General features: G+C 40.9%; 1 protein-coding gene across 1 annotated transcript in view; it reads right to left on the bottom strand.

Annotated features, from left to right (window-relative positions):
- PIK3AP1 (phosphoinositide-3-kinase adaptor protein 1) overlaps positions 1–10,562 on the bottom strand; it is a 76,760-nt gene that overhangs the window by 29,832 nt on the left and 36,366 nt on the right. Inside the window, exons 4-9 of the mRNA XM_018564463.1 lie at positions 9,437–9,581; positions 6,813–6,955; positions 6,119–6,251; positions 4,685–4,881; positions 3,384–3,544; positions 3,212–3,261 (exon numbers count right to left, since the gene is read on the bottom strand). Of these exons, the coding sequence (XP_018419965.1) occupies positions 3,212–3,261; positions 3,384–3,544; positions 4,685–4,881; positions 6,119–6,251; positions 6,813–6,955; positions 9,437–9,581 (829 nt within the window). The remainder of the gene's footprint in view (positions 1–3,211; positions 3,262–3,383; positions 3,545–4,684; positions 4,882–6,118; positions 6,252–6,812; positions 6,956–9,436; positions 9,582–10,562) is intronic.

Raw genomic sequence — 10,562 nt, 5'->3', positions numbered from 1 at the left:
GTAGGCAGACATGCATTGTGTAGCCAAGTGTAGACAAACATGCAAGTAGGCAGACATGCATTGTGTAGCCAAGTGTAGGCAGACATGCATTGTGTAGCAAAGTGTAGACAAACATGCAAGTAGGCAGACATGCATTGTGTAGCCAAGTGTAGACAAACATGCAAGTAGGCAGACATGCATTGTGTAGCCAAGTGTAGGCAGACATGCAAGTAGGCAGATATGCATTGTGTAGCCAAGTGTAGACAAACATACAAGTAGGCAGACATGCATTGTGTAGCCATGTGTAGGCAAACATACAAGTAGGCAGCCATGCATTGTGTAGCCAAGTGTAGACAAACATACAAGTAGGCAGACATGCATTGTGTAGCCAAGTGTAGGCAAACACGCAAGTAGGCAGACATGCATTGTGTAGCCATGTGTAGGCAAACACGCAAGTAGGCAGACATGCATTGTGTAGCCATGTGTAGGCAAACATACAAGTAGGCAGACATGCATTGTAAAGACAAGTGTAGGCAAACATGTATGGAATCCAGCCAATGGTGGTATTACTAGTTTTACTTTTACACCCCAAATGTTATTTTTGTAGTTTTGGATCAATCCCGTCTTTTTTTGTTTGTGTGTCTCTCTGATTCACCCTCTCTATTTGCCAGACTGAAAATGAGAGAAATAAACTCCCTCAGCTTATGTACACATAATATAGGAATACAGTCCTTGTATATCTAACAGAAAAGAAGACCTTGAGTAAACTAATCTTGGCACATTTATTAGAGAGATCACATGGACTCTCGATCCATAAATCAAATGTAAGTTTCACACTAGGAAAGAATGTTGAAACTCCACTCTGAAGTCAAATAATTTTTAACTGTCTTCTTGCACAAAATATGAAATTAGGAAACGGTTTCCCACGCAATAGTTCCTCTGGTTAACACTTCATGTTCTATATATTTATACATCTCCTACCTACACTAAGAGGAACATACTTTTTTTCACACCTGTGTATAAATGGTGTGAGACAAGAAAATACACTGCATTCATCTATTTTCTTAACAAAAATGCCATTGGTGAGCCAGATATAGCGCCTCACACATCCATAGTCTTTAGCTAGTGTCCTAGGAGGATGGATGTCTTTTCTCTTCAGAGTTATCATTATAGCCAAATTTTACAGACAGTGAAATCAGTAATTTTGTAGTGAATGTAATTTGCTGAAATCACTTTGTTCATCCATAGTGTTAACCACTTCCAGGTCACAACACGTATATATACAGCAGCCCACAGAAGTGGTTAAAACAAGAACACGGCTGCTGCTGCTGCAGCCGTGTTCTTGGTGTCATTTTTAACAGCCAGCGATGGCTGTCTACGTACATGCAATCCGGCGGCTGTTGTTTGTACCGATTGCCGGCATGTGCTGCCCCCACCCCCTCTGCCGGCTGCCCCGGGCTCCACTGTCCCCCGTGTGGCGCCCGGTTCCAGCCGATGATCTCTCCTCCGTTCACTGGAATCAGAAGTGATGTGTATTACATAACTTCCGGTGTCACTGTTTACATTCTCTGGCTCTTAGAAAAAATAAATTAAAGTCCCCCGCCCCCCACACACATACGCAAACATGCGTCAATGCGCCTACGTGCAAAAAACGAAAATTGTGCTACACATGTTACATATGGTGATGAGCGGTAAACGTGTTTATAGTGTCCCCTATGGGAAATTAGGGGTAATGAAGTATTTTGCGGCTCCACGGGCGAACGCAATTTTATGGCTTGACACTAGCATGCGATGTCAAGCTGCAGTTTCTAAAGCAAGCAAAATACTTTCTTGTATTAAGAGGGGTATGGACTCCAGAGATAGAGATATAATCCTGCCCCTGTACAAACCATTAGTAAGACCTCATCTGGAATATGCAGTTCAGTTTTTGGGCACCAGTTCACAAAGAGGCATGGGGGAGCTCAGCTATGAGGAACGATTAGCTGACCTGAATTTGTTCTCTCTGGAGAAGAGGCGATTAAGGGGGGACATGATCACAATGTATAAATACATAAATGGTCCATATAAAGAGCTTGGTGCCAAATTATTCACTTTAGGGTCAGTGCAAAGGACAAGGGGGCACTCTTTGCGTCGGGAAGAAAAGAGGTCTAACCTTTGCATACGGAAAGGATTCTTCACAGTCAGAGCTGTGAAAATGTGGAATAGACTCTCCCAGGAGCTAGTTCTAGCTAGCTCGGTTAATTGTTTTAAAAAACATCTGGATGTATTCTTAAATGCACAGAATATTACTGGATATTGAGTTCTTATAGGTATATTAGGTATCAGGGATTGTTGATCCAGGGAATGTCCGATTGCCTTATGGGATCAGGAAGGAATTATTTTCCCCTGTTGGATCAAATTAAACCATGCTTTATAGGGGTTTTTTTGTTGCCTTCCTCTGGATCAACAGGGGGTAATTGTGGGCATAGCGTTCTGTTTAGGCTTTTCTCTTTCTATTTTATTTTTTTCTCCGTATCTCAATAGGTTGAACTCGATGGACCTGTGTCTTTTTTCAGCCTGACTAACTATGTAACTATGTAATTATGTTTAGTATCTATTAGACATGTGCACCGGCAAAAAATGTGTTTTGTTTTGTTTTGATTCAGATTTTGCGTTATTTAGTTTTTCGGGATTTGAGTCCGAAAATCAATATGTTTCGGGATTCTGATTTTTTCGTTTGTTGATGTATTTTCGTTGCAGCAAAGTGACTCTTCATTTTTTTTTTTTTCAATTAAAGGATTTTTTTCTAAAAGTGTGGTTTGTTTATTTACATTTAATTTTTCCCCTTTAATGAACGAGTAGGGGTAAGGGTGACTCCACAGGACCCTGCAAGTGAAAAGAGCCACCCTAAAACAGGATATCAGGACCAGTGCTCAGGGGACCAGCTGATTCTGCAGGAAACCAAAACTTTTAAACATCGAGGAGCAGCATCCATTGTAAGTGAGTTCATCAGCATTTGAAAAAGCTTAAAAACTTTCTTTCTTTAATATCACTTTAATGCTTATGGTGTTTTCTGCACTGTATTATCCAGTGACAAGTGATATTGACTTGACTGCCTTGAACATAAAGAGCTTTATTTCTGACCACTTCTGTTTCAATGGTTAGATGCTAAAGAATGTCTGTATAAGGAAGTATGAAAATAAAATGCACGGCATGGCTCAGGTTCAGAACACAACACGGGAACCTTTATCACTTGTTTGCATAGTGATGAATGACCATAATATTTGCTTCTGTAATGCCATTCTTACTGTATAATAGCCAAAACAATCACATTGCTTGCTTCCAGGAAACTACATGAAGGGATCTCATAATGTTGGCTAAAGCAATACTCACATATGTCATCTGACTCGTACTGAGGCACAAACCCCACCATAGTTTCATACAGGTCTTCATCAGAGCCTGGGTGAAGCGAACATTTCATCAGTATATTGGTGGACAGGTTTACCATGGGCTCATATAGGGGGTCATCATCATCTCCTTGCATTAGTTCTTCCTTAATGTGTGTCTTTAACATATCAGCAGTTTCCTTGGTGAAAAGAAAAAGACGTATGGGATGCAGTGACAAACGTTATTCATTTAATGTGCATTACAAAGTAAAAGTAATTTTGCTTTTAAGCTGTTATAGGAAAAAGTCCAACTTTTAAAAAAGAATAAATGCACACTTCTTTATAAAAGAAAAAAAATGTGCATTTATTCTTTTTTTTTTTTGGCATAGGCGCCAATAAAGCATTGCAATCACGATTGGTGGATTGAGGGTGCAATGCTTTGGCTCCTACAGACTCTTCCTCCCATCCATGCCCCATCCAGAAAGTGTCAATGGAATACAAGTGTAGGGACGTCACAGCACTTGTATTCCATTGAGTAGTACAAGTCCCCTTGCCACGTTGGCTGAGGGCAATTATAGTTTCTCCATTCACAGATCTTGTCAAAGGATCTGTGAGTGGATGAAGCTGCTGTGTGGGCAGAACCACGCACAGCAGCAATTGACAAATGTAAACAAGCCTACATAGATAAAAATCTAGCAATTCAAGTTAAATGAGGAGGGAAGGGGGGCAGGAGGGTGGTGTGGGTGTTTGTGATCATGTTTCCCGGAGACTGCCAAATGACCCCGCTCGGAGCGCCGCCCACCGGAGCAGCAGAGACGCGACGCTCGGCGAAGTAAGTAAGAAGAAATGACGCTGACTCGAGTATAAGACGAGGGGGGCACTTTTCAGCAAAAAAAATGGGCTGAAAATCTCGGCTTATACTCGAGTATATACGGTACACATTTAATATGGGTGTATCGTGAAACATGGTCAGAAATGTAAACTCAGCCTTTATAGAAAACATGCCAAAAGAACAACTCCACAACACACCCCCTCTTCCTCCGTAGTCAATACTCACCTTTAACATCACTATCCTGCTACCTCGATCCCCTCTGCCACCTTGAAAAGACCCTGGTACCTCCAACTATTTAGAAAACTGTTACATATGACCTGTGTCTCCACAATGCAGCATTTGGGGCATAAGCAACCAATTGCCAATCCCTATAGACACCACAAGGTGGAGGAGGGAAGTCTTCAGTATGCAGTTGTTACAAATACTAGTTATTGTTGACATTTGCTGGTGAATGTGCAGGTGTGGATCTGGGTGGTGGGGAAGTGGAATACATTTACAATAGACTCACCACATATTCATCGATAAACTGCCGCAGATCCTTAAAACCGTGTTTTTCTGCAATGTTGTTTGGAAAGTCTCCATGCTTATTTGACACACTATAAGCTTGTAAAGCTCCGGGACAGGTGAGCAGGAGGGCTGTCAGGTTTTTAAGCCCATATTTTGCAGAAAAGTGAAGAAGAGTGGGCAATTCTTCTTCTCGCTGATCTAAAAAAAGATTTGAAGGACATTAGGCAATATAGCAAAAGTTGAATTTAGCCGATTCCTTCTGGATGCACCTAAATCATAATGCGATATTGGCTTTACATTTGTACTGTAACTGTGTAATAACTTGTACATTGCACATTATACATTGCATCATTAGGTCATTCTACTTGCATTGCAGTTACTTTTAAAATGAATTTTAAAACACCACTTATTTTTCAGACAGAAAACTGGTTTTGTTTTGTTTTCAATTTAAATATTATTCCAGGGGATTTTGAAGCTTCTATTTGTCTTGGAATTGGCTCTTAGTTTTGTCCCAAGTCCAGGACATCTGGTGTGAATGAAAGCGCACTTTAGCTGTTGTACTAGTACTTACAGATGATATGCTTTTTATTTGTTGACCTCTGCGGAAAAACAATGCTGCGTTCTTTGTGCTTTCCAAACCAGTTAAATTAGTCTAGTTATTTTGATGAAGTCCAATCTGAGCAAGACCTTAGGAACATTCTCACCACTTTCCTTATGACATTTATGACTGTAACCATTCACTGTTATGGCTAGAGATGAGTTGGAACTTGCAGCAGATCAAGCTGGATAACTCACATAGACAGGTCCGCTCAGGTGCACCATGACCTAGCTTTTCTTGCTTACAAGTAGTGATCGGGTGGTCAACCTGCAGTCCACTAGTTTAACAATGATACGGTTAATTGTTCCAAGTAATTTGACTCATTGTTCATCCATATATTGTGCTTTATTATGATCTTGGCACCGACATGCATGCACTCATCCAATATGGTTGCAATCGTCCGTAGTGACATAACTACAGTGCCAATGTATGACTATATTAAAGAGAACCTGTAAGGTGCACGGATCCCCTTCTGATTGGGACTGATGGTTCCAGTGTGAAAGGGGCTTTAGAATTTGTTTACATTAGAGGGTTGGAAGGCTGCCAAGATTCTGCTCTCCACATAAAATAAAAGGGAAAGAAGTAGTGTTTGCCACACCTCTGTTGTGAACTTTGAAGACGAATTTCTTCACAATGCCTATAGCCACAGATGCCAGTTTTAGCTACAAGAGGGCTTGTTTTAAATTTTGTTTTTTTTACTGCTTAATCAGATTATGTGTGCACAGTCTCAGAACTGGTTGGCTTTAATTCCTGGCAAAGATACAGCTTTGCTATATATGTTACTTGTGCCAAGATTCAAAAAGATACACCTGCATGCTAAGGTATACATTCACTTACTTGCAATTGTATTTTCTTCTTCAATCTGATTAATACCAAAGAGGTGCAGTCCAGATGCTGGAATGTTGTTTTTCAATGATTCCGTCAGCAATTTATCAAGTACCTCCCTGTTGTAGGGTATTATTTTAAATGCCTGGTATAAAAAGCCAATAAAAAGAATAGATCATAAAAAAAAATGCCATTACTTAATTTTTTGTCATCAACGGGAAAACCAACTAACACATTGCCTTAAAGTTCTCCTTTAAAGTAATTTGATACAGCTTAGGTGTGTTGGATTTAAATGAAACTTGGGGGGTAGAAAAGCTTCTTTGAACTATAATGGACCTGTTCTTGTACCAAAATCTAGCCTCTCATTAGCCTCCTTATTTCAAATTTTTTTACAGAAAAAATAGACATTGAACAAAATAAAAAAAATGAATGTAATAGCACACAAATAACAATGAAATACAATATGAGAAATGTGTTTTAGCAGTAGGATGGTCAAAATTGAATGTTTCTGCCGCAGCAAAGCAAGAGTTTTCATGATAGCGAAATCAGTAATTTCGTGACTAAATGAATTTCGCCATAATGACCCCAGTCATTCAGTTGCAGTAGGCTTCAGCAATGTGTACACAATCACTGTACTTTGCACTTCCGTGTTGAATGTTAAATAAACCTGACAGAGATTTTTTGGGTAAATGATTTAACAGCTTACCTGACACATAAATTCTACAGGATTAGTTGCACTATCAAGCAGCTGGGAGATTTCTTCCATATCTGTGAAATAAGTGACTTTAGCATCACATAATAGTAGGTCTCCAGCAAAAACCTTTAGGAATACCGGCCCAGAAGGCAGGTCTGTGCAGGACAGAAACAAAAGCGTGTTAAAACCAAGGAAATATAAACGTTTTGTATGAAAAATATTATTATTATTGCAAAATTATATATATTCTCCCACTTACATTTCAATAATATTTGTCCATAAGTAATAACTTACAGTGTTAAAGTGTTTGTCAAGCCAAACATTTTTTTTCTAGTTTTAGGTAGAATGGGGAAGAAGAATTACTTGTTGCTGTTGAGCGTTCCTCTCACTTCCTATCTGGTAATTTTGGTAAGTAGGACAGGAAGTGAGGAAAAAATCTCTCAAACGGAGCCCTGGATAGCAGTAAAAACTTGACAAGGGTGCTAACCCTTCTCCATGCTATCCAAAACGAATAATTTTTTTTCCGCTTGACATACATTTTAGGAAAATACTGTGTAATTTGGTGTACACTGCGTGGCCAAAAAGAGATACACGCTCATTTGCCGATTATCTCCCTGCAGAGAGCAGTGACTGTCAGTCATGGCTCCCCGCAGGCATTCCTCCCTTCCCCTCTCCGATCCTCCAGCGCTGACTGGAGGATAGGCCTCGGGAGGGGGCGGGCATAGCTGGCTCTGCCTCTAGATAGGCAGAGCCTGCTGTCAATCAGCCAGCGGGGTGGACCTCGACAGTATTGTTGGGTTTAATCCTGGTTGCGGCGCTCTCAGCATATAGCGGGCAATAGCCTGCTATATACTGAGTTTTAGGTCAGGGGAAGATGTTAGTATATGTCCTCCCGTGACCTTAAAGAGAACTATGGTAAAAAGGTTACCTCATAGTAACATAGTTTTAATTTTTCACCAAGATCTTGTAGTGATGATCGGAGAGTCGGACCACTGCGTTACGTCTTCTCCAGCACATCTCAAAGATTCTCAATGAGATTAAGGTCTGGGCTCTGTGGTGGCCAAGCCATGTGTGAAAGTAATGTCTCATGCTATAATACAAAACACAAAAATTCCCCAGCCCCAGCCTGCCAGCCAGCCTGCAACCAAGCAAGTAGCCCTGTCAACACACCACAACAGGACCACACTTTGCAGTGGTGCCTTGGCGCGGCGGTGTGGCTTCTACATATTTTTGGCCAAAAGTTTGTGCAACTAAAACCTCTGATTTTAACGCATACTGTTGACAGGCCTACTTGTTTGGTTGCAGGCTGGCTGGGGAATTTTTGTGTTTTGTATTGTTGTAAGCATTCCCGATGTGCGCCCTGCTATAAAGGCCGGTTATAGATTCATGCATGTACCATTTTTTCTAATGTCTCATGGTTGACAAGGCTACTTGTTTGGTTGCAGGCTGGCTGGCAGGCTGAGGCTGTGGAATTTTTGTGTTTTGTATTGTTGTAAGCCTTCCCAATGTGCGCCCTGCTATAAAGGCCGGTTATAGATTCATGCATGTACCATTTTTTCTAATGTCTCATGCTCCCTGAACCACTCTTTCACAATTTGAGCCCAGTGAATCCTGGCATTTTCATTTGGAATATGCCCGTGCCATCAAGGAAGAAAACATTAATTGATGGAAAAACCTGGTCATTCTGTATAATCTGTTGAGCAGCTGACCTCATTTTTTGGGGACATAACGTTGCTGAACCTAGTATTCATCCAATGGAAGGCTCTGACCTATTTGCTTAGCTAAATCCAGGTGGTGAATTTTTTTTGGCCAGACAGTGTATATTTAGATGTAATACAGTGTTGTATGTGTAATAAGGTATTGATGTGAGCGGAGGATGTGGAACAGATGTTCAAAAGATATATTTCAAATCTCAACAGCTCTTCTGATCATTCCAAGGGGAGAACATGAAGTTCTTATTAGTAGGGATGGGCTTGATGTTCAATTCGAGCAAGAGTTGGACTCGAACATCTGCAGTTCGTGTGTTCGCCGGACAAGAACTGTCAGGGTGTTTGGCGGGCTGTTCGGCTGCCGAGTTCCCCAGAAGGCACTGTGTCTTTTGGTTTTTTTTTTCAATTATTCTTGGCTCTTTAAAAAAATTATATTTAACCCTTTAGTGAATGGGTAGAGGTATAAGTACCCCTAACTGATTCACAAGGGGGGACGCATCTGGTCTCCCATTTATTAAAGGGGTACCCTGGAGTGAATAAGGTCCCTGCCCGCACCCCCGTGCTCGCTCGTCCCTCCCCTTTCCTTCCCTGCCAGCCACAAGCATGGCTCCCAAAGGCATGGTGGGATTTTTTAGTTTCAGAGTGTCAAGGTTGTCTACCCCTGATCTACAGCATATCTGCTAGAACCAGACTCTTTTGAAGATCTTTCCACATTTTCACAGATTTCACTGTCAAGAACTCTTTCTGAAGTCATATTTTCTTTCAAATGTAAGGTATACCTCCATCTTTTGTGAACATTTTTATGTAAAAGGTTTAGCTAATTTTTTTTGCTTGGAAATGCCCCTTGCATTTTTCTGGTAACCCCTAGATTGCCCGATTATCATAAATATCTGATGCATTAACCTGGCCATATGTGACAAGTCTTACCTGGAGCATCCACTGATAAGATGTATTCATTTTGTAATGTGGTGGATGACTTTACAGACGGGCCATTCAGTGGAGTAAAGTGAACCTCATTTTTAATCTCACTGTCAAGTTTGCACTTAAATATTAAATATAGTTCTGTCTTCACCTTAAAAAAAACACAGAATTTAATCAACATGGGATATATAAAATGGCTGTATGAAGACAACAACTTTATTTTGAAGTTATCTCTAGCCCAAAAAATGTTTTGCATAAAGTAGGAAATAATTAAACCCCCTGTCATATTATTTCATGATATTTCCTCACTTCCTGTCACAGTGACAAAATTGGGAAGTATTTCTAACAGGGACACAATTACACACATTTTATCTGTATGGAGTGAGAAGGTTAGTGGAGCTCTCGTCTTGCATCCTGACAATGTGATCACTGAGACAGGAAGTAAGGAAAATCCCCCCAATGGAACACAGTAATACAAACTGATGGGGGTTAAAACTGTTCCATACTCTCTTTAAAACGGATATACACTTTGGCTAGGATAAACTAGCCAAAGTGTATGAATTCCTCCGTGAGATTTATTTGATCTCCTGCAGGCAGGAGGTGTGGTACAATACAATGACTGCTACCACTGCCCAAATTGTACAGCTTTGATTACCTGTGGACAGTTGACCAGGATGCAAACAGTCTGCGTCTGGGTGTGGTCAGTTTCTTGGATCTCTTCCACAGGTAAGTTTCATTCTCTTTAGGCCCAGATGGCACTAAGAAGAACAAAATCCTTCTTAACTATGGCATCTCCTCAGGCAATGGTTTTGGAGGCAAGGACCTTTACACTAAGATCCTCATTGGGCAGCAGTCTGGGAGACAAGGGCCCCCCTTACAGCAATATCCTCATCCTCTCTAGGCAAGACCTGGGAGGGACAGACCCTTCTAGAAGGTCACTGCAGATATTTATCCACTTCACCAGCTCACATCCCTGTTTTGACATTAGCTTGCACTACTTTTCCAATTGCATGTGTTTTGCGCCTATTTTCATCTGCACTTGTTGTGCGCTGTCTGAGACTGGAGCATCACCTAACAAAACAATCGCAACTTAAGACATCCCAATGGCCACTTCTTCATGAAGTGACAGTTA

This window comes from Nanorana parkeri, unplaced genomic scaffold, assembly GCF_000935625.1.
Source record: "Nanorana parkeri isolate BGI_ZX_2015 unplaced genomic scaffold, ASM93562v1 scaffold753, whole genome shotgun sequence".
Taxonomy (NCBI): Eukaryota; Metazoa; Chordata; class Amphibia; order Anura; family Dicroglossidae; genus Nanorana; species Nanorana parkeri.
Note: the sequence above shows the minus strand (reverse complement) of the source record. Positions and strands in the feature narration are given on the sequence as shown.